Here is a 25,398-nt window from a genome sequence, read left to right on the forward strand (position 1 = left end):
GCTTATTCATTTTAATCAGGTGGTGTGAATGAACGTTTACCGTTATGAAACAATGTGAGATTTTGTCAAATTAATATTCATGAGCTAAGCTTTCATAAGAGCAATTCTGCGCTGTATGAAGGGCATATGAAGTTCTTATAGTGGGTCGTCATGTCTTACAAATTCACCATCGCATCTCTTCACCGATCCCTGGGTGCAATGATGAGATGTCTTCAAAGTCGATTTGCAGTTGACGGCCACGTAACTGATAAATGACAAATAAGGAGAAATGGATGTATGGAGCTGTTTTTTCTCTCCTGCACAGAATTTTTAATCGCTTCCCAAAGCAAACCACATCCGCTGTTTTATCTGCTAACTTTTATCCATAATACCAATTTATACCAACATTAACTTTTAAAGAGATAGTCACCCAAAAATGAAAATTCTGTCATCATTTGCTCAATCTCATGTTGTTACAAACCTGTATAATTTTTTTATGAACACAAAGGAAGATATTTTGAAGAATGTTTGTAACCAAACCAATCAGAGGCCCCATTGACTTCCATAGTATTCTTATTTCCTACTATGGAAGTCAATGGGGCCTCTGTTTGGTTTGGTTACAAACATTCTTTAAAAGATCTTCCTTTTTACAAAATATCTTTATATAGGTTTGTAACAACATGAGAGAGAGATTTCATTTTTGGGGGTGAACTATCTCTATGTTACTGCTGCTACACTGTAAAAAATTCCGTAGAAATTTGCAACTGGGTTGCCGGTAATTTACCGTAGATTTAAATTTATGTTATTACTGGCAACATTTTGTTCAAAGTTAAATGAACATTAAACAAGTCTTTGTCTTTACAGAATAAAACTAGAAAAACAGCATCAAGCAAAACATTCTGGGAAACAAAATCTGAAGCAAAAAACAGAAAAAGTTTATGATGATTTCTGGTTCCCAGAATGCTTTGCATGAGGCTGTTATTGTATAGTTTTATTCTGTAAAGATAAAGACTTGTTAATATTTAAAATTTATTCAACTTTGAACAAACTCTTGCCAGTAAATAACATAAATTTAAATCTACGGTAATTTACCGGCAACCCAGCTGCAATACCACTGTAATTTCTACGGATTTTTTTTACAGTGTACTACTGTTAACAATTAAAATGGTTTACATTTATATTGTAAATATTTACAATATTTATCGTCTTGCGCCGATTATGCTTAATAAACTGATAATGTGTGGGGTCATGTTAACACGTAAAATTGTTTTCTTTTATTGGGGAAAGCCTGTAAACGGCGTTAGCAAAAAACGATCAGCACTCATTTCCGCGAGGTTTGTCTTTTGACAGACACAAATATACGAGGCGTTGACTTTTACATCTAAATCACAAGAATTGCACATTTTGTCAAAGCATGCCTTTAGTGAGATTAATAATTATGTGAAAACCCAACTAAAGTCTTTTTTTCTACATAAAACCACCCTACATAATGTAAAGAACATATATACTGTATATAACCTTGATATCTTTAATATTGACTGAGTAAGATCATGCCAAAGATTAAAATCAATATTGTGAAATCAAACTCCTAAATTTGAATCTCCTAATCTTAAGAGATTATGAGACTTTAGTCTGGATTTCACAGACAGGTTTTAAATGTATCTCATTTCAGACGAGTTCTCTGGATCTGTCTTCATTTAGGGCAGAACTGTAAGAATTTGATAATACTCCATTTACATCTATTCATATAGCAGACACTTTTATCCAAAGTGAATTACAAATGAAAGCATCTAACATTTTTCCTAAGGAGCCAACAATAAATGTAGTCTATAAATCTATTTTGAACATAATGTGAAAATCAATTGATTCATCAACTTGATTCATCCTCAAACTGGTGTGCTGGTGTTACAATTGCAGGACAAACCTGCAAAGTGTTATAAAAATGGGACTGCATTGCACTGCAATGATGCAATAGATGATTATTTAAGGCTGACCAGAGGAGGACAGATTCCTTCTCGAAAAACCTTGTTCTACCTTGTTCTTCCTGAGGTTTATTTTCAGGAATTACCTTACCATTGTTATTAATTAAATGTTTGTTTTACAATTAACTGATTACTTAAAATAAATTGTTAGTTAAGTAATTGCTTTGATCCATAGTTTTTAACTAAAAAAAAACTTTTCTGAAAGACTAATTAAATAAATGACAGTACCAAAATGACTGCAAATATAATTAAAGCATTGAATGTGTATTTGGCACAGTGCACCCCCTGGTGTTTGAAAACTTTCTTGTTAATTAACAGTCTTTTTTGGTTGCATGATTTTCAAGAAACTTAAGCAAGGCAGATCTATTTAAAACTGCATTTTTAATACAGAATTATTATAACACTTAAGCTTAGAAGCTGAAAAGAAGTGTTGTAGTCAAGACCACCTAAACTAAGACTTGGAGGGGTTGAGACCAAGACCAAGGCAGGGTGAGATCGAGTCAAGAGCAGATAAGCACTCCTTAAATTCATCTCAAAAGATCCACATGAACCCAACCATAAATCATATTGTTAGGAATTTTCCTTTGGTTTCTATGAGCAAACAAATACTGTCACTAAAAACCCTGCAGTTATTGTGGTCCCCAAAATGCCCAACATTTAACATGTAAAATGCAGAAATAATAACAGAATCCTGTATAGATATTAGGGATGGACGGTATTTTGAGTTTTGGTATTATATTATATTGGTATTGCTATGACTGTATTCGCTGATTTGACCCTTCTTTTTGGCAAAAGATGCTGCTGGAAATGTACACTTAGATCAGACGTAAGTGCTTTCCAACCAGTTTGCATGCTGTGCAGCTGTATGTTTTCAAATGTTATTTTCATTATACGCAGCTTAAAAGTGATTGTGAAATCTCACATGAGGCTTTGCATGTAAATTTTCCATTTTAAAATACAAAGATTTTTATTCTATACCGCCACTCATCCCAAAATGACAAAGATATGGATTTTGGTCAGTATCGCCCAGCCCTAGTAGATGTAGTAGAAAATATCTATATATGTATCTGATTAAATAATGTTATAAGAATAATATTTTAAATATAACATTTTTATTAAGAGAAATATGGTGGTAAATTATATTTTTTAAACATGACACAAAACCGCCAGTACACTGAAAAAAAATGTATTCAATTTACTCCTTTTTTTTAAGGTAACTGGTTGCAATCAATTTACACTCACCTAAAGGATTATTAGGAACACCTGTTCAATTTCTCATTACTGCAATTATCTAATTAACCAATCACATGGCAGTTGCTTTAATGCATTAGGGGTGTGGTCCTGATCAAGACAATCTCCTTAACTCCAAACTGAATGTCAGAATGGGAAAGAAAGGTGATTTAAACAATTTTGAGCGTGGCATGGTAGTTGGTGCCAGACGGGAATGCTAGAGGTCAGAGGAGAATGGGCCGACTGATTCAAACTGATAGAAGAGCAACTTTGACTGAAATTAACTCGTTACAACCGAGGTATGCAGCAAAGCATTTGTGAAGCCACAACACGCACAACCTTGAAGCGGATGTGCTACAACAGCAGAAGACCCCACCGGGGGGATGTTTTCTTGGCATACTTTAGGCCCCTTATTGCTAATTGGGCATTGTTTAAATGCCACGGCCTACCTGAGCATTGTTTCTGACCATGTCCATCCCTTTATGACCACCATGTACCCATCCTCTGATGGCTACTTCCAGCAGGATAATGCACCATGTCACAAAGCTCGAATCATTTCAAATTGGTTTCTTGAACATGACAGTGAGTTCACTGTACTAAAATGGCCCCCACAGTCACCAGATCTCAACCCAATAGAGCATCTTTGGGATGTGGTGGAACGGGAGCTTCGTGCCCTGGATGTGCATCCCACAAATCTCCATCAACGGCAAGATGCTATCCTATCAATATGGGCCAACATTTCTAAAGAATGCTTTCAGGACCTTGTTGAATCAATGCCACGTAGAATAAATGCAGTTCTGAAGGTGAAAGTGGTTTAAACACAATATTAGTAAGGTGTTCCTAATAATCCTTTAGGTGAGTGTATTTAAGCTACATTTAAACAAAAAAACTTTTGTTTAAATGTAACTTAAATAAATTGATTGCTACCACTTACCTTAAAAAATTGAGTTACTTGAATGAATATGTTTTAGGCAGTTGCAGCTGTGGTCTTGAAAGTCTCAGAGATAAGACCACGTACAAAGGTCGATACCAAGACAAGTAAAAAATGAGCACTACAACTCTACCAAAAAAAGTGCAGATTATGCATATAGACTGTAGTTAGCAGCCACATGATACTTTACGATACAGTGCATGCATGCTTTTCTGTCTGCTTATCTACAAACACATACACGTTGAAGTGTTATCCACACAGTACAATGGCTTCAAGCCACATATTCTTTAGTTAGTAGACGAGATGCACAAACCGTGAGAGCCTCATTCAACATGCACATCAACAGTTAACTTAGTGGCTTAATTAATAAATTACTGCACAGCTTTAAGTGCATGTCTTTATCACTTTAAAACGTAAGACATTATTCAATGTTTGTTTCAAATGCATTTTTGATTGTTAATTTACACCTCAAGACAAATGCCCAAAAGGCACCACAAGCCATCATGAAGGACGGGATGTTGTTTCAGCGACAAATTGATGGAAACATTGAAAAACAGATTGCGTAACATTACAACACTTCTTGATTTATTGATTTTTCGTCTTCACCTCATGATCTGAATGTGGTCAATAGATGTAACCCACAACACCATAACATAGGCACTATATGAATCAAGATAGTGAAGAAGCAGTGTATATAAGAATAAGCAGGCCTATAAAATATGTGTCCCAGGTTAGACTGGTTTTCTGAAGAAGGCCACTCTCAATAAAAATATCTGTGGATGTATTGAAGATAATAATAAAAAATAATCGTAGACATTTTACTTCATGCGCTGTATAGACAGTAAGTTTACTGCACAGATATTGTTGCATTCATTACTTTGCATACAATGAACTTTTGACAGTAGGCTATGTATGCTGACAGCTATTACTGAATAATAGTTGCTAAATATTCATGCTGTGTTATGTATTTCTTTCCCTAACAGACACAGTCATAACCACTGTGTTAGTGTCATAGCCACAGTCTTCCTCTGGTGCTCTGAACAGGAACCACGATGTGGTAAAGTCACAAAGCGCTGGGAGGGAAATACTTCTTTAAACTCTGCTGTTATGTTTTCATCACGCATTATGTTACATAAAATAACGTATAGTAGCTATAATAACAATTTATATTCCCAATTAATTTGTATGCTGCATACGTCATAAAAACAGTCTTCATTCAGAATATTAACAATTAAAAAGTTTACTATTATACTTAATTAATCGCACATTTTTGTAATATGCTTTTAATTTGCTAATGTAATGCTCAGTTAACTCAAATAAACCAGGATTGATGACGTAAGCAGCTTGCATCTGCGGCCTCCGGAGGATGCAGCCTTCCGTTTGATAAACGGCCTGTGTGTCCCTTGACGATCGCCATGTGAGATCACAGTACCGCGAGAGCTATGCAAAAGTACAGCGGTCTCTCGCGATACTGTGATGTCATACGCGGATCGTTCTGCGCACAATAATCTGTCATGACACTCGCTCCGCCTTCCGTTTAGATTATACAATTTCTATTTACCGTAAACACCATATAAGACGCACCCAATAAACGTTTTGTTGTATGCCTGTACATAGCTAAATAAAATAGCATTTAAACGTTGCGCAGGCGAGGAAAATTATGTTTCACTTGCACTTTGTTTCACCTTATGTCATCGTTTTCTTACGTGCTGCTTATTTGTGCATTATATATGCAATACGTTTTCATATATAGCCAAAAATGGCGCATTGGCTGTCTGAGTCATCCATCACGTGCTCGCATTAAGTATTTGGGTCCCTCTTGCGCACTCACAGAGTGCATTACGGTACAACATCCTAAGGGGTGGATACACATACACGATGCGTTTCGAGAGAAAGGGGTAACTGTTCGTTTCCAGGCAGTTGTTCCGCAGGACTTCTGTATATTTAACACTATTTTGGGGGTTGGGAAGAGGAAGAATGAGAGAAGTCTTCCAGCGGAGCACTCGTAAACATGAACGGTGCGCTGTACATCTCGTTTTTCCAAGGTCAGCTGGAGTCCGCGCTCGAGCAAGTCGTGCAGCTCGCCGTGCAGGAAATCACCAAGACGGTCGGGGCCACATTGAATTCAATGCTATTGGAAACCGCCACCAAAGAGCAGGAAAACCAGCGTCTGCGGGCGACCATACAGTCCCGGGAGTCCGGGTGTACGGGTAAAGGCAAAAGCAGCGCGTCTAAGGGAAGAAAAGAGACGAGCGACGGAACAAAGCAACACGCCCCCAGTCAGAGCTCCGAATGCGGCGTGCAGAGCGACGCGCTCCGGCGCGAACAGAAAGGGAGAGCGGTCGGTAAGTTTTTTTTAGTGCAGTTCGTTTAATATGGGATTTTAATGAAGGGAAACTTAAATGCAATGCGAAGAACTGCACCATGGAGACGCAGTGTTGTGGTACGCAGTGCGCTTCTTCAAAACAAAGCTAAACGCCATTTTGAACGGAAGAAGGAAGTTAAACGTTAAACTTGGTCTGTTTTTGCATCAGTCTATTTCAATGACTTAATGTGGCTAGAATGCACTGTTTTTATAAACTTGGCACCCACTATAAATCTAAACCACACGCGCAGTTTACAATAAATTGACAGTACAACTTAACTCTTTAAATATTTTGTATTGCATGTGTTTTGATAGCTCAGTTAATAGAGCGAAGGTCATGGGTTCGATCCCAGGGAACGCAAATACTGACGTAAAAATCTGCATTTGGATAAAAGTGTCTGGCAAATGCGTAAATGTTAAATGCAGTTAACGCAAACTGTTGCTCATACATTAGCTACCCATATGTCATTGCTTCAAATCTCATTGATTATGCGCTTTTGGATTATGCGTAATGCACAAATGTAAATGCACGATTTAACGGCTATTTGGGTCCCAGGGCGCAAGAGTGCGCACGCGTCTATAAAGGCACGAAGCCTTGGCAAGTGGCTGTGTTTTGTCTTCATTGATAGCCAATGCGCACTATTAAGGATACTGTCTGATGTCTGCTTTTTGAGTCAGGCCTGTAAGGACATGTATAAGAGTCTGTATGGTGTCTGCTGCCAGTGCCTGGATGACGCTTCTGTCGTTAGCGCTGTTTTTCACACCGCCGCGGGGAGGGAACCTTCACCTTGCGTTTTGACCAATAGGGACGATCAACGGACGCCACGCCCACCAGGTCCTGCGGTGGGTATCCAAGGTTCGAGGCTGGTCTGGGGGGACTGCAGGCAAAGCATAAATGTGATACACTTGGGCATGATCTGTAACACCCAGGCTTATACACGAGTGGTAAGGATGGCAGTTGCGAGCGACGTAAAATGTGACCTGGAAGCAGGTGAATCAAATTTAGAGCGTATATCATAATGAAGAGCATTGACTATATCACAAGGTTAAGTCAAACATTTACATTTATGCAGATGCTTTTATCCAAGTGCATTCAAGATGTACGTTCATCAGCATGTGTGTTCCTCGGGATTCAAACCCATGACCTTTGCACTGCTAATGCATAAATGCAATGCTCTACCAGTAGTTATTGTGTTCCTTAGCTAAGCCAATGTTAATTATTTGCATCATGACTGGATATTCACAGCAGTTTTTCCTGATGTTTACGCATTCATAAATAATTCATATTCGTGAGCCTCTCTTTGAAATCTAGGTTAAGGTCTAATAATCTAATGTGGAGACTTTGTGCATCAAACTTTGTTTTAACATTGATTTCAATCCATTTTAGTATTTAAGATATCAAGGTTATATTTTCCCCCAATGTTCTTTATATTATGTAAGAAGACTTTATGTAGAAAACGTTTTTTGTACACTGGATCACATTTGTTACTGAAATGTGGGATATGACCTGATAACAGCCTGGTAACAGATGCAATACACTTCAGTTTTCATTATTTGCCTTAAGCATTTAATTCAGACCTTCAAAGTAGAACTAAAGCATAACAAACTGTCTGTTGATAATTATAATACTTTAATAGATAGGGATGCACTGAAAGGAAAATTCTTGTCCGAAGCCGATATAAAATGAAAAACTCTGCCGAAGGCCGAATACCAAACAACCGAACAATTAACAACCCAATTTTCTCAAAATTGCACAAGTTACATTTTCAGAATGTCCTTTTTACTATATTTATTTAACAATGAATTTTTTTAACATTTCAGGGCCTTTTACACTTGGTCATTTCTCTAATCAGATAGATATAGATAGACTTGGTAAAACTGTTCCATTTACATTCGACCACATAAATGAGTCTTGGCTAAATGTATATTGATCTGATTTTTTATTCTCGCGCAAAATGCAAATAACCTATTCATTACTCTGCCTTAAGAAACTTGCAACAACGCTTGTATAGCACTGTATGTTGAGCAGCGGACGTGCGCCTGCATGCATGGTCAAGCACGAGCAAAGGGAGAGAGAGAGACAGCGGCAAGATTGACAGGAGATGACAGAGGAAAAACACTTTATATATAAAAACTGTTTATTTCTAGTTAAATATAAGTGTGTGTCTCATTGTAGGACTTTACTGGTTTTAGGAAGTTTTTATTACATACTGCTGCTGACGCTCTTCGTCGTTCTATGTCTGCGTCAGAAAACTTAGGCAGCTGACTTGTTGCCTCGCTGCCTCATGAGGCAATGACTTCGGAGGCATGAAGGCAGCCCAGAGAAACTCCAGACGTTTTCTTGGCCACCATTTTATTTTTTTTACTCGACTACGCTCGACCAATCACATTTCCCATGCGTGCACATGCATAGAATTGTGGGACAGGACTATGGAGGTATCTCAGGAGTCAGGAAGTAAACCTAACATTGGATTCGGATGTGCCTTTGATGCCTTTCTGCCTTGGAATGCTGCCTCGGAAGACAGCAATTTAGAGTTTTTGGACGCAGTCATGACATGAAGTCTTCGTTCTCCTTGCTTGTGCATTCAACAGACAAATACCCATGGCTGCCCGCCGCGTCTTTCTTATACCGATGCATGGTGTTCAGGATGTCTTGATTTTAAACGATAAATGAAACTTTTAGTGTTGCCTGTTTTCGTGTCTTTCTCTGACATTTTAAAATGCTTTTATCAACATGTTTGCGTGTTTCTCACTCTGCGCTGGTTAATTTGATCGCGTCATCATAGACCTTGTTCTGTAAAATTTATTCTGCCTCTTTTTTTGTCCGAACGCCGAAAATTCTTTTTTTGCTATTTTCGGAACATTCGGTGCATCCCTATTAGTAGAAAATCTTTACATTTTTATGATGGTAAATAATATCAGAGAATAATATTTCCATAAGGTATTGGTGCTTTATGACGCATGTATTCTAGCTAATGGTGTTTTAGTTTGGTGTTGTTGAATGAGCATCTAACTAAATGGGTTTCATACAGTCAATGTTGCATGAAGAGGACTTTATGCTTCACTGACATTGAGTTGGACACAATGTTGCTGTTTTGGGGACTAGTTGTGTTATGAGGTACAGCTTCCACCTCAAAATCTGGACCTGCAGCATTTCCCTTTGATTTGCTTTCAAGTCACCACCGCCCCATCACCATGGTAACTGGTTGGATGGTTATGCAATTTTTTTTTTTGACCTGATATACAGAATTTGGGTCTTTTGAGACAACTACTTCAAAGATTAAGAAACTGTGTCTGTGGTTTAGATTTCTTGCTTATGAAACGCGTAATAAAGACAAAGCAAATGTGAAAAGTGCATTCTTATTGGTGAGGGTATCACCAAAAACCTTTCTTTTTTACTGTCAATCTAACCCTGGACAGAGTAAAAAGCAAATCTCCATTTTTTTGTGATCTGTTCTCTGGGTTTACTTAGGCAAATTGATAAAGGGTAAATGGTGTACTCACCGCATGCGTACCATACCATAATTTGAGGGACAAATGTACTCGGGTATGCTAAGTTTGGCTAGTGCATATAAATAAAAGCATATTAGGAGCAGCCTGTTCCATGCAGCCTTAATTTAATTTAGCTTCTTTTATGCTATGATGTAAAACAGAACAAATAAGTTCAACACTTCGCTCGCATCACATTTAGTTGGCCATTTGAAGAGCTTTTAAGTAAATTAAAATGGTTCATTTTATATCTTTCTCAGCAGATGCCACGGAAAACATCCGTTATGGCATTTTGCTTGATTTGTCTTAAGATTTTGCTGTGAATAAAGTCCTTTTAGCGAAGTTGCGTCACTAGGCGGCCATGTTTGCAACACCGTCGAGCAGTTTTTTCAGTCATGCAAAACTAAAGTCCTATTTACTCAAGGAAATGGGGAAAGACAGAAATCTCTAAATTGTGTGCAAAAATCACATTTAAAAACCAATCATTTTAAACAATCACAATTAAACAACACAACCTTTCTTTGAGGTCGTTTTAGCTACTATGCATTAGGGATGTAACGATTCAATCGCGTGTCCCATTAAAAATTGATTCTGAATCACAAGGCTGCGATTCTTTGTTTCATGCACAGCTTGTGCGTGTACTACGGCATTTGGTCGGTAGATAGTCCTTATCAATCTCAAATCATTATGAGTCTGAGTCGTTTATAACGTGCATTTAAAAAAGCAACACTCGTTAAATAAAAATCATCCAAAACATTCTTTATTATCATGAAAATACAATTTGAAGAACAGCGTATAAATATTCCTGTAGACATTTCCAGTTAGCCTATAGCGTTTGTAATGCTACTTCTTCTGTGGCACAAAGGGTGGTTCTGCATGAGAGCGCCCCCTGGCGTTCGGATGTGCAGGGATTTCACCGTAATTCATTTCAATTCATTCATTGAGAAAACGCGCTTTTGCACGGTTAATCGTTACACCCCTACTATGCATGCACACAGGTTGTCAAGTGCATCATGTGACTCTCTACAGAGCCCCTCCCCCAGATAATTATTTATTGATGATTTGTTCTTTTCTCTTTTTGGAAGGCGGGACTTCAGTTGTCAGAGTGGCCACATAAAGTGTCGCAGGGATGACTTATTTTTGAAGGCTGACCCCGGAAGTTACCGGGACATGGGTTTCGTCGCCATTCATTTTCCCCCATAGATTTTTGGATTATCGCAACAAATAAGCTCTGTGTTTGGCAAAAGTTTGACACTTTGCATAAACTTTGAGTTTATCTTATCTTTATAAAGATTTACTTGTTGTACAAAACGTGTAAGTGTCATAAACTTTTGTTAAACGTAGAGCTTATTTTGGGCGATAACCCAAATGTCTATATAAAAAATTAATGGGCTCTTTTACGAAGGAACCTTCATCTCTGATGAAGCCAATACGGAAGTGACTTAAACTGCAATTCATCAACTGGCCACTAGAGGCTGGCTCCAAAATGGAGTCAATTCCCATAGACCCCCATGTTAAAATGCCCAACTTCAGAGCAGAAAATAATATCTTTACAGCCTGGTAAAAAAATTTTTTTGGTCTTCCGTGACAACTTTGAGAGGGTAGAATTTTTTTGTAACTCTGTTTAAATGATATTAAACCGTAGTTTCAGCAACCAGCCACCTCAGCTTCACCCACGTCTCGCCTCTTTACCCATTTTCGGTTATGCCAACGGCAGGCACTGCCTACTAATTGGCTTCAAAAAAGATCTTCACAAACCTATGGGTGACGTCAGTCTATGAAAGGAACCCATGTCCCGCTGACTTCAGGGTTAGCCTACACAAAATTGAGTGTCGGATTGTCCCTCTCTAGCATTTCTTGAACTTGTTATATCCAATATCTTTGCAGTAATAGAGTCTTTCTTTAGATGTGAGATTTTTCCTGAGGAAAGGTGCGGAGGATTAGTGTGAATCTCATGAATGTCATCCAGCACAGCAGTGATAAAAATAACTTAAGGCAAAGGCACTCAGTTTGTATCAAGATTGAAGAACCTTACTGAGTAAATATGAAATGTGTCTGTTTTCAGGTCAGTTGAAAGCGGTTATGGAACACGTGCTGGAATTTGCCGTTTGCGAGCTGAGCAAAATAGTGGAAGACAGCTTTGACGACCTGCTCGTGGAGTTCACCAAGAAAGAGCGGGAAAACCAGATATTGAAAGATCAGTTACGGTATAAAACCGTAGTGGAGGACAATGAAATGGTTGCTGTGGAAACGGAGGATTGCCAGGACTCTCCCAGTAGTTCCAAAGCAGAAAAGCAAGATACCCGAAGCCCGCAGGAGCCATTTCCCAAAAAAGAATGGGAAAAGGATCAGACCGAATCTTCCAATGGTATCAACCTTTCATATTTTTACCTTTTGATTTATTTATTAAAACGTACGGTGCTTAACAACTTTATAAGAACAGCACCCAATGTAAGGTTTGTGTCACTGCTGATCTAAACTAACTGTATTGGGGATTACCAAAATCATTTGTTTATGTTTCTGTAATTGTTAATCCAGCAGTACTTGTAAGCTTTTTAGTCACGGGTGTATTTGATAAATTATATAGTGCTTAGTGCTATATACTAGTGCTAAGAGTATATACTAATGCTAAAATATAATTGTGACCCGTGCTATCTAAACTAGTTGAAATGCGCACAGTCGAATATTGAGGCTACAGACAAAAGAAGTGAAAAATGTCAATGTTTTATAAAAATATGTACATTAAGCCTTTGTCTAGTGATCCCAATGCTCCAAGTTAGGGATGCTTAACGATTAATCATGATTAATCGTTAGCAGAATAAAAGTTTTTGTTTACATCATATATGTGTGTGAACTGTGTATAATAACTTTGTATAAATAAATGTACACACATGCATGTATATGTTTTAGAAATGTTTACATACATTTGTATATTTATGTATAATTGACATATAAATACTTAATATAAACATTTTTTTTCTTAAAATTATACATGAATGTGTTCATATTTATATATATATATATATATATATATATATATATATATATATATATATATATATATATATATATATATATACATACATATACATATTTATTATACACAGTTTACACACACATATGTGATGTAAACAAAAACTTTTATTCTGCTAACGATTAATCGTGATTAATTGTTTAGCATCCCTACTCCAAATAGTAATTAAACATCTAAAACTATATTTATTCATACATTTTCTGAGAGGTATACCTTCCTAATTTTTTTAATACAGAGTAGGGTTGGGACAATACATCGATATGATGATGTATCGTCGTCTGTCTCTGGCGAGAATCGATATGCTGCCATTTAATATCGATAAATGAATTAATAAAACAAGATGCTCTAAAATAGATTTCCCAGCATCATAACTTTATGGCTCCTCGGGGTGACGCTTAACACATGAATGATTTGAATGAAGGAAACCTGAATAAAACGTTGTCAATGTCATAGGATAGGATGTAAAATAGATTCCTCAGCCAAATGCTTTAATACCATTGATGGGCTATTAAAAGCAGAAATGTACCAGGTTTATACAAACACATTTTTATGTTGGTAAATGTGTCAGTTTACAAAGAAAAGCTATTTATTTAAGCATAAAATGTTTACAAATGTTACACATTGCTAATATGTTGTTCATTTACCTTACTGCGTCCAAGCTTTTGTACTTGCGCATGTGCGACTTGCAAATTAGAATTTTGTTTTAGTTGTCGTTTCATTTTGAAAGACGAGTAGATTGCGAGCCCACAAAAAACTGAATGTGTGACTGTGTTTTTACAGCTCAAATGCATGCATCTATTCTTTGTCACCATGCACTCAGCAATCTACCAATGGTTTACGCAGCCCGCGTGAATTTGAATTCAACCACGAAAAGCGTGTGGGGGCATTAGAGATTGCATAGGTGAGAGAGAGAAATGATAAATTAACACCAATATTACAGATATAAAGAGAGAGGTTTAAGAAAGGCATAGTAATAAAGGGATCAGGTGCACAAGACAAGAAACGGGTAAATGATTACTACTTATAAAGCCATGCAAATCATCTCATTACAATATGCTAACTTGAAAACACTGTATAACTATTGCATATATAGTCTAATAAAATAATATATGTTACATGTAATAAATCAATTACAACCTGCTTGTATTTACTAGCTGCAGACATAAGATCAACATATGGAATCTCTATGGCTAATTTTAAAGACATCTAGATCTTGTTTCCCATTCTGAAAGTTTGATCAAATGGACATAACGACATGTGTAACAAATGCATATAGAGTTAAGTCTATTATCAAAGTATTTGTCAGTTATGCGGTTGTTATTATAGGGGAAAAGTAAATAATTTCAATCATATAAGGTGTGCTCCTAAATTTTCTGCTTGCACTCCTATAATTTTAATACAGTTGGGGAGAGTGGGGCACAACCTAACGCTTTGTGGTTTTGGCTCAATCATAAAAAAAATTGAATTTGATTTATTATATTTTTACACAAGCAACACACACATCTCTGCTACAAATGAACATTTAAAGTTTGTTTCTATTGCTTAACATTCTTGGACAATTAGTTCAATTACAAATGGATACGATGTCTAAATACGTGAGAAAAAGCAGCACAATTATGAAAAAAAAAAATTTTTATATGTGACCCAGTCTTTAAAAACAAAATATGAACAAAAATAAATTTGACACACAATTTTTGATAAGACAGGCACATTTATTTTGTTGGCAGCCAGCAATAATTAGTAGGGCTGTGTATCGCCAACAATTCCCCGATACGATACGTATCCCGATACAAGGGTCCCGATACGATGCGCATCACGATACAAGACTATTTTGAATAACATTTTTGTTCAGAATTTTGTAACATTATTATTATTATTTGTTTATTGTACATTGAATAAGCAGTGTTGTAACAGTTGTGTTTTTGCCATTCATTTATTAGCTATTAGAAATATTTAAAATCCCAGAGTTAGTACTTAACTTATGTTTTTTTAAAAGATGGTGCCTTACTCTTGTCTCTCATTATTCTACATCTATGAATATATCTATAAACATGCAGTCAGACTTAATACTATTTAATAGAAATCAGATTATTAATGTGACGGTTATAGTTTGAAGTAGCTCAGTATCTCTTTTCTAGACATACACTTTTCACATGCAGATCTTTGTCGTGTTTCTTCTCAAATGCGTTAGTACTGTTTTATAAGAGCATGGCTAATAAAGCCCTTTGCAGTAGTATAGGCTAAGATATCTGCGCTTTCATACTGAACTCATTGACTGTAATATGCGCGCCTGAGAGAGAGAGCGCGAGTACGCAGCTCACTGTGCAGACACGTGCCCCAGCGAGACAGACACGCAAAGTGAAAGTATACCCCGCCACATTTAACTCTACGTACTCTGCGGGACACATGCGTCCTTTCCATATGGATCACGGATCAACAGCAATTCGTCACGTTACTTTCAAAAGTACATCCGAATCGATACGGAAGGTGCTGTATTGATGCGCGCATCGTCAGGCGTCCATGACGATGTATCGTCGTATCGATATTTTGAACACAGCACTAATAATTAGTGTGTAGCCTATTTAAAACAACTGCAAGAATTATGCTAACGTTAGCGGGGTTTTTTGCAAATCACTTGTGCGTCTTATGTTTTGGCTTTAAAGCATGCAGAAATGGGAAAATAACGTGCAGAAATTGTTTGATAAAAGTGTTATTTAGAGCGATAAAATATGGGGCTTGAACGATTGATGTTAAAAGTGAAATAAAGAGCACAAAAAACTTGAACTTGATTTGTTTTACTTTTATCGACTTCATACAGTTGTAGCTCTCTTTTTTTTGTCAGATTCTAACAAATTACACCATTTTAAAGAGAATGTGAAAATATCAATTACTATAATAATATAATGTAAATAACAGTAATATTATATAAAAAACAATAATATTTTTTTTTACATTTGCATATTGCAACCCAGTTTGCCAGGAGGGGCAACAATTATTGTTATCCATACATTTTCTAATTTACAGTTTTTAAAAAAAGGCAGAAAAATAGTAAAGTACTTTTTCAGATCCCCAATTACAGTTATTTACTTACAGTCCGTAATAAAAAAATAAGTTTTAAAGTTTGAATATTATGCTTGATTCATTTCTGGCTTCTGAGTATAAAAACGCAAATTAAATTTGACAATCAACACTCCTGTTCAAAATGGTGAAACATTGAAAAATCTTGAATCTTGAGTCCACATTAAAGCACTTCATGATGCTGGATAATCTCATTTTGTAGGGACAGTGTGAATATAGCATATATATTTCCCAGCATTCTCTATGCCATCTTCATATAAGCTTTGAGATGCTGTTTGTTGTCAATATAAAGCAGCCTTTTTCTGATATGCAAATCCAGTGGTGCAGTTTGGTGCATAATCCAAATTCATTTGTGCAAATTAACCTGAAACCCCTCGCTGGTTTTATCCAATAGACCCTGACAAGCAGACCGTCATCACAGTAGCCCAGGACTGGGTACCGATTCTGGATAAAGTGTTCGGGCAGAAGTGGTGCAGTGACCTCTGGCAGATCAAAGAGGTCACTACGAGTAAGGAGGAACACAGCGCGCTGGGTTCATGTTCGATGACCAACATGGATAGCCTGATTCGAGAGACGCTCATGCCGTCTTGCCTCTCGTCCCAGAGAAAGCTCGAGCTGGAACTTGAGGTCGGACAGCCGCAGTGGTCGCGGACAGAACACACGGAGGTCCTTTCTTTGTCCTCGAACACACAAGGCATTCCTGTTGTCAGTTCCACAGGTATGCTGTACTGTTCTTACCTGCTAAAATTGTAAGGTAAAAGCATAAATAAAGTTTAACCTTTTGTTTTTCTTTCTGCTAGGCGATGATTCTCAAATCAGATCTCCTTCAATGTTGCAAAGACTCCTGACTCTCCCATCCCAGTTGCTCGAGGGCGATGAGGAATCCATGGATGCTGTTCCCAGTTCGGAAGTGTCTGCGGATACGGCGGAGTCCAGAGAATCGAAGAGCGATCGAACCCCCGCAACCAAAAAAAGAGAACAGGAGGAAGAGGATGAAGATGAGGAGGAAGATGACGATGAGACGGAGGACTACGGACCGTCGAAACACAAAGGTAGGAGGAAATCTCACGTTTGCAAAGAGTGTGGCAGGAAGTTCAGCCGTACGCATCTTCTCAGAGCTCACCGACTGACGCACGAGGAGACGGCCAATCGATGTTCGCAATGTGGAAAGAGCTTCTCACAGCCGTCAAAGCTCCAAGCTCACTTACGGACGCATACGGGAAAAACCAAATGATGAAACGTAGAAGATAAAGGAACCAGTTGGAGAAGAATTACAAATGGAGTGGGCTAAGATGGATGTTTCCAGCTGTTTGCCTGAATTTGATTCTGGGTCATTCGATTAAGAATTTGAGAGCTTTCAAATATATCTCAAGTACTGGTGAAGGAAATACAACATCTACTCCACATTGTAGCTCTTTTTGCTCATTTGAAGGTACACTGACGTCACCGTAAAAACGGATTTGTTTTCCAAAAGTTCCTTTTTAATGTAGGCGTTCTCAAAATAAATACCAGCTAAAAGCTGTGTGTTTCGTGTAAAATGATACAGTTAAAACCGATAGACCACCAAAACATCAATCCAAGAATTTTTATAAATATAAATATAAAAAATATATAATGTAACTGTAAATACTTCAGTAATGTTGTATAAATCTGGAAGTGTAGTTCATTTTTATGTGCGCGCAGGCTCGCAAAGCATACTTCATTTGACTGGACCACGTACATGGACATTGGATGCAATACCTTTCCTGGCCTACAGGGGTTGTAAGGAGCAGCTAACTGTGGGTTCACACCAGCTGGGTTTGAGGCGTCAAATTTGTGTCTACCGCGTCTAGTTTGCCGCTTGAACATTTTGAGTTTACTCGCTTCGTAAATTCTAGTCATGGAGACATTCACGCGGAAATTCACATCATGGGAGGGGCTTCTGCGACTCCGTCCACTTTCTGTAATCACGTCACCACTAGGGCAAGCTCCTGATTGGTCAACACTGCGCATTTTTCTGCCAAAGTTCAAATTTTTCAACTTGTGCGTTTCCCGCGGCAACACTCAATTCACACCAATCACGCGAACTAGATGCGCGAATGAGGCGGAATCGCTTCTACCATGTCGTGCTAAACGCTTAACATTAAAATCACTCGCGCTTGATGCCTCTACCGCGGCTGGTGGGAACGCAGCATAATGGGGCGTACACACCAAACGGTAATTCACAGAGTAGATTACATATGAAGTAAATGACGCGAATTGGGAATAGCATTTCTGCGAAAACACGCACTTTTCGCTTCAAGCGCATCTTAGCTTAAGTTGGAAATATATAACTCGAGCGAAAAATTAGCTTGACACGAAGTAAAATCCCGCAAATAATTTAGAGCGAGGAACACGATGCTTCGTGTTTGGTGTGTACGCAGCTTTAAGGGGTGGCGCCATGAATAAAAACTCATGTAAAATATGTCTTTGTAGTCTTTCATTGTACAGTATAAATGTGCATGTGTGACCCGATTACACGCACTGACCCTCGTGTACGCGTAAAAATTGAACTATACCAAGGCTAAATATGAATTATAATAGGAGTTGGTGACTATAGATAAGAATGGAAAGATAAGGTGTGTTTGCAGCACGTTTGGTCTTATATTTCTTTTAGGAACCCTCTGAATGTGATTTAAATGCAGAAGACGATATAGATATCTCCAGCGATCAAAATTCACCACCGTTTGTGATGACTTTTTTTTTTACATGAAATACCTCTTCTTTTTTACCTTAATTTCAGTTGTAATACTGGATTTTTTAAGAACTTAATTTATGCATCTGTGTGAAGTTCCTGACACATCAAGCTGAAAAGATTTCAGAGGACGGCTTATGGTTTTTGGTCTGAACGTGATTTGCACAATAATCCCGAATCGTTGCATGATGTATACAAGCAAGGAGATATCTTCATGAGGACACTCAAGAAAGATGAAGTCATGATTTTGGATTGTTCAATACAAATGCCTCTGTTTGCATCCCTTTCGCTGACACGAGTTTGATGATGGGAGAACACGCACCTGTTGTAGATATCGCGAAAGTAAACCTAACTAGTCTAGCGTCTTCCTGTGCTAATCGTGTGTTGTGCTATGAATGGATCTATACAGAGCTATATCTTGAACTCGTAGTAATGCTTGTTGTGAAGTATCGTTTTTCCCAGTATCAGTGGTAAAATATCTGGGAATCAGATTTTGTAGTCTTCCTCACGGAAGGCATTATTGACTTTCTACATCCAACGAACCCTTGCACTTCTTTTTTACACACCACGAATCACGGGAACGCTACCAAAGTCCCACTCCAGAAAAAAGCGCACATTCCCATTTATGGACTTTTTACAATATCTCTGTAATAAACATGATGATAAAATATAAGGTATTACTGTTACTTCTCAGATCGATACCTCATCCCTGGGACCATGATTTTGGGGACATCAGTAGCATTGGCGTGAAGGTCATGGTCAAAAACGTTTACAGAAGTGAACTACAGAATGGAAGAAAACAATCTTATTTGTTTGCCTACTTTTAATTTGCATTTTTAACAATATCATGGAAAATTTTGTTTTCATCAACTTATTTTGCTGTATGCCCATAGAAGAAGGTACCAAGAACATGCCAAAAATTTTTGCTTTTGCATTATAGGCTAATTTAAATTAGCCTAAAATCTGATCTGCTACCCAAACTTCATTAAAGTTGGGTATACTGATATTTAAATGTGGGGCATATGCTTTAAGATGGTTAAAGGAATAGTTCATCAAAAAAGGAAAAATTTTCTCATAATTTCTCAATATGACAACTACATTGTAGAAAATATGCAGCATTTTGTCAAATCAACATATGTTTTTATGTAACTTTAACTTATAAAATCAAGTTGAAATCAAAACTTAAAGTTGAAACTTAATTTTACATTTTTTTTAAAATATGCTCATTTTCCAGTTCCCCTAGAGTTAAACGTTTGATTCTTACGCTTCGGAATCCATTCAGCCAATCTCTGGGTCTGGTGGTATAATTTTTAGCATAGCTTAGCACAATCCATTGAATCTGATTAGACCATTAGCATCGCGCTCAAAAATTACCAGTGTGTTTCAATAGTTTTCCTAATTAAAACTTGACTCTTTGTAGTTACTAAGACCGGATGAAACTTAAATGTTGTGATTTTAGGCCGATATCTGCCTAGAAAATTGCAACTTTTAATTTTCAGTCGGTCTTATGCTGCGTTTACACCAACCGTGTTCTAGGCGTCAAAAGCCCATCTACCGTGCCTAGTTTGCTTGAGCAGTTTGAATGCATTCGCGCGTGTAGAGCAAAGTAGACGCGCAGAAAAAGCGAGCATTTGACGTCATCAGAGGCAAACTCCGCTTCCTGTGGGAGGGGTAAGTGCTATGCGGTTCTCTGTTTGCAAGATGACTGATGTTACTTGTGCTTTTATCGAGAGAGTTACCAGTTTGTATTTGTAACCTTACTATAGGGGGAAAATAAATTGTGAGGGTTGATAAACGTCACGTGACTCAAAAGTGAATGTGTATTTACAACTTACCAGGTTGCCCAATGTCCTCACTGACACTCTTCCAAGCGAGGTACTTTTTATTCCTGTCTCTATAGAAATAAGAACTTTGGTCGTATAGCTCCGGGTGACTGCTTCAGACAATATCAAGTGTTCTTTCATGTTGAATGAGTGACTCCGGGCGGGGCTGCCGCCATAGGAGCAAGCAGGCTCCTGATTGGTTAACGCGGCACGTTAAGTTCAAAACTTTCAACTCAGACGTCAGCCGGCAATTCGCGTCAAACACAAAATGCACAAAAAGCACTATTCGCGCTTCACGTCTCTACCGCGGCATTAGTACACAATGTCACTACAGAAGAGTCAAGTTTTAAATAGGAAAATATTGATACTCTTTGGTTATTTTTGAATCAGAATAAATGGATTATGCTAAGCTATAATAAAAGTGGTACCGCAAGACCCCAGAAATCGCAAGACCCCAGAAATCGGCAGAATGGTAAAAATCAAATATTTACTCTAGGGGAGCTGGAAAATGAGCAAAAAAATGGAGTGTCCCTTTAAGTGATGTCAACTTTCTTAAAATAGTAGGTTGAATTGACTTGCCAAACCAAGTTGTTTAAACTTATGCTGCACTTCTTTTCTTTTACAGTGTAGTCATAAGACATGCAAGAACCAATGAGATTCAAAGTTATAGATGTGCCACTATAATGATAGTAATACAGTAAATACACTCAAAATATGAATGGTTTTCTCTCACAAATGCATCGTTTTGCTTAGAAGATATGTAGTAAACCTTTGGAGTCATATGAATTACTTTAATAATCCTTTAATAGTTTTATATTTGATGGCATTTCAAATTTAAGAAGAGCCAAGACATTATTTAATATGACTTTAATATAACTATTTAATATATAATTGTGGGATAGTGTAAGGGTTAGTTATGAGAAAAATTTTATTTTTTGGTGGACCTTTCCTGTATCATTTGTTGCTAGTGCCTAAAATTAACCTTGATGTGGTGGTGAAGGCTTATAATTGTTTTTTATTTATTTTTAAATTTAGCACCCTTAATTTTTTCCTATATTACAAATTTAGGGGACGATCACACCAAACAAGTTTTAAACGCCTGTAAATGAAAGCCGCGCCACTTAAAAAAAAAGAGCAGTGCGGCGAAGCTTTTATATTGCTAGACAAACACCAAGGCAGCTGTCCTGTTAATTAAATATCGAAGCGTGAGCGCTCTTTTGCTGTTAATTGTCATATTAGCAGAAACTTTAAAGGGTGTTTACTTTGACCTTGATCAAGGGTGAGAGGGGCACAAACACACAGGAGACCGTGATCGATTGCAGTTTTCGATTGTTCCAAACAACTGTAAACTTCTGTCACCACATCGAAAGACACACCTCTCCCCTTTTTCGATTGGACAATGGAAAACTGCGAATGACATCAGACACTTCCGCTTAATTCACTTCTTTGAAAATGCATGGTGCGAAAGGTGACAAAAACGCAAAGGCTTTTGTTGCGCATAAACAGCGTGCATAACGCTCTCTGCCCATAGAAAACCATCCAAAAAAGGCGACGGCCACTGCCATAAACGCCCTGTGTGATCGACCCCTAATTCACCATGAAATTTAAATTGTCAATTCGTATTTTTTATGGAACGTAGTTTTTTAATACTTTATGTTGTGCATTTAATTTTTTTTATTTCTTTACCCACTTAATTCAAAATTATTTCTCTCTTCCTGTCACAAGTTATGATGAGAGGATGGGACTATTGGGGACTTACTGACATTTTCGTGTTTTGTTACCAACGCCCATTTTCCAACAATCTAATCATCTCCTGAAGAACAAAAATTTCAGAAGCCATTTTCATATTTGGATCTACGTCACAATAGGGAAATCAAGAGACTGACGGCGAATTTAACAGAAATGTTTTATTTTATTCCTACCCATGATCCTCTCTGACCGTGCTTTTCAATTCTGCTCATCACACCTGAGCAGCTAGGTCTAGATCTTATAGTTACAGTAATACGTTTGATACACACAGACTTTTGAACTTATTGGTAATTGCAGCTCTTTACAATCGATGCTAAGAAGAAACTGGCGTATTTGAATGAGTGATAATTTTTGTATTTTTTTCATAAATATGTTGGTGCAGTTAAATAGAAAAACAAATATTTGAAGGACTTGAATATTTGCATATTCATGCCTTGTGTTTATTATGAGCATAAACACAAGAATCCAATAACAAGCGTAGCATGTACAATCGCTTTGAGACGCAGCTATTTATTCAGCTTGTATCGACGAATGTTTGATACAATCTGTTTGTAAAAACAACATTGCGACGTTGTACGTTTTTCACTCGTCAAAGCCTGAACTTCATTTGTGTGTTTGTTGATCTGAGGTCAATGTTTTTTCACAATGGTAATAACAGACCTGCATTGATGCCCTGGAAGATTTTAGTTTTTATTTTTATTGTTAAATGACGCAAAACAAACAGCAACTGTCTGACAAGCATTCTGTAAAATGTTACATTGCGAGTTTCTTTAATGCAGTTATTTGCCCATGATAACTGCATTGTTTTATCATCACAAACTACCTGAGCATTTTTGTGTTTTATGTTATGCATGTAAACTTTTTTTTATCAGTTGTTTTCTTTGTAAAGAACATATTGGGTTAAAGATGTTGATGTACTATCATGTACAGTTAAAATTGTAAAAGACCAATTGGATGAACTCTTCCATGGATCATGGTTAGCAGGTATCTCATTTTACAACATAGTAGCTCTGAATGATTTTTTCATTGCTGAACCTCTGACCAATAAATGCCAATATACTATGTAAATAATTTTTTTTAGTTGTGTTTTAAGTTTAATATACATTTGCACTGTTTTCCTGTTTCTCCACACATCCATACCTCAGTTTTGTTGGTAGTTTGAAAGCATTAAGTGCAAATGGTTTGCTTAATTCATTACCTCAGGACTCATTTTGGTTTGATCGTATTTACTTAGACAAAAAAAAGGCTTGGGTTTAAATTCCAATTTGCTGTTTGCATTTTGGCAAAATAAGAATGCAATCTACTTTTATCAAACGTTTGGGAATTTATTGAAAATATATGATCAAAAAATTAAAGAATTATAGAAAAGTCTGACTCTTTTTTTTTTCTTTGATGTCACACAAAATATTTGGTCAATGCTTTGACATTGTTCATTTATCAAGATTCTGATATGTTTTTAATTAAATTGTTTTAGATTTTTTTACATTTATTGGATGGCTGTTGTTAAAACAAACGTTTAATTGCTTTTTTATTGTTTTATTTCTCAATCTAAAATGTCTTTAATGTGACTGGAAGTGACTGTAAATTTGAATTATGGCAATACATTAAACAGAGGAAAACTGCATTGATTAAATCCTTAGTCATTTTTCATTCTGAGCTCTACTGTAGTTTGCACCATCTGTTATTACCACACACACACACACACACACACACACACACAAAAACATTACATTTACTATAACATTAGTTTAACAATAAAGTTGAGATTTTCTATAAGAAATGTTTTGTGTATTCAACTATAGCTCCTAAATTTGACATTTTCTGTTTAACCAGATGAGCAAAGTGCATTTAACTATTCTACTAAGAAAAATGCTTGGTTATTTTCAACCCAGTGTTGAGTCAAAAAGAGGTGAGTCCAGCCGCTGGGTTAAATAAACCCAGAAAAAATTATATTTGACCAAACAATGGGTTAAAACAACCCAGCTCAGGTAAAAATTACAACTCAATGGGTTCGATTTGTCCCTTTTTGTATAATCCAACATTTTTTGTATAAAAACAGTAAAATTTATTTAAAAAAAGCTTGTTGGTTTTTTGGGTTTCTTTCTAATGATTTCTGCTGTATTGCTCAGTGGTAGAGCATTGCATTAGAAGCTCAAAACATCATGGGTTTGAATCCAGGGAACCCACCTACTGCTAGAAAGATCTATACCTCGTGGTGCACTGTAAGTCACTTTGGATAAAGCATCTGCCAAATAGCAAGTTGCAAACTTTTACGATGTTTTATGACACTGTGATCATTTAATCTAATAAATTAACCTCTGTGTGACATTTTCAGTTTGATTTGTATCAGTGGTGTAAATTTTCCAGCACTGCAGTGGGCAAGTGCAACTTTAGCAGGGAACTCATATTTATAAAAGCAAATAATACAAGCATCCAAAAGTAGAACATAATGTATAAAAACAATGTAAAGAATTCAATTTTTTTTTTTTTGTTCCCAAAAATTTGAGTGTTACAGAGTAGCTTTATTGTCATTTTAAAAAAAGAAATGTTTCTCCAGGACAAAGGTGGTACACAGGACACAGTGCTCAAAGGTCAAGACATCAGACTTAAAGTTAAGAAACAATATTAAAAGAAGCTAATTGAATAGTAAAATCCAAAATCATTATTATTCCTGTTTAGCTATTTTGCAAAAGTAGTAAATGAAGATCATTAAAGATCTGTGTTAAGACACAGTTTCACATGACTGTGGCATTATTTAAAAAATTAAAAAGGACAAACCCAGCATTGGGTTGTAATTTAACCTATGCTGGGTTGTTTAACTGTCACCCCCTCTTTTTGAGTGTGTGTGGGGTGTTTGTTTTTTACAGTTTGTTTATTTCTAAAAATAAAAAACAATAATGTATATAAATACTATATTAAAAAACAATAAAAATGAAAACGTTAACTCCCAAAATGCTATAATAAAAATGAAAACAAGGCCATGAGTCTCAATTAGTTCAGGTCCAAACTTCAAACAATGAGGTTT

General features: G+C 36.8%; 1 protein-coding gene across 1 annotated transcript; it reads left to right on the plus strand.

The window, feature by feature from the left end:
- Positions 1 to 5,975: 5,975 nt before the first annotated feature.
- Positions 5,976 to 23,997, plus strand: LOC135775665 (uncharacterized). Its single transcript, XM_065286065.1, has 4 exons — positions 5,976 to 6,467; positions 12,042 to 12,344; positions 16,483 to 16,806; positions 16,889 to 23,997. The coding sequence occupies exons 1-4, from the start codon at positions 6,134 to 6,136 to the stop codon at positions 17,320 to 17,322; spliced, it is 1,395 nt and encodes a 464-aa protein (XP_065142137.1). The 5' UTR covers positions 5,976 to 6,133; the 3' UTR covers positions 17,323 to 23,997.
- Positions 23,998 to 25,398: the final 1,401 nt, after the last annotated feature.

Source organism: Paramisgurnus dabryanus, chromosome 19 (assembly GCF_030506205.2).
Source record: "Paramisgurnus dabryanus chromosome 19, PD_genome_1.1, whole genome shotgun sequence".
Classification (NCBI taxonomy): domain Eukaryota; kingdom Metazoa; phylum Chordata; class Actinopteri; order Cypriniformes; family Cobitidae; genus Paramisgurnus; species Paramisgurnus dabryanus.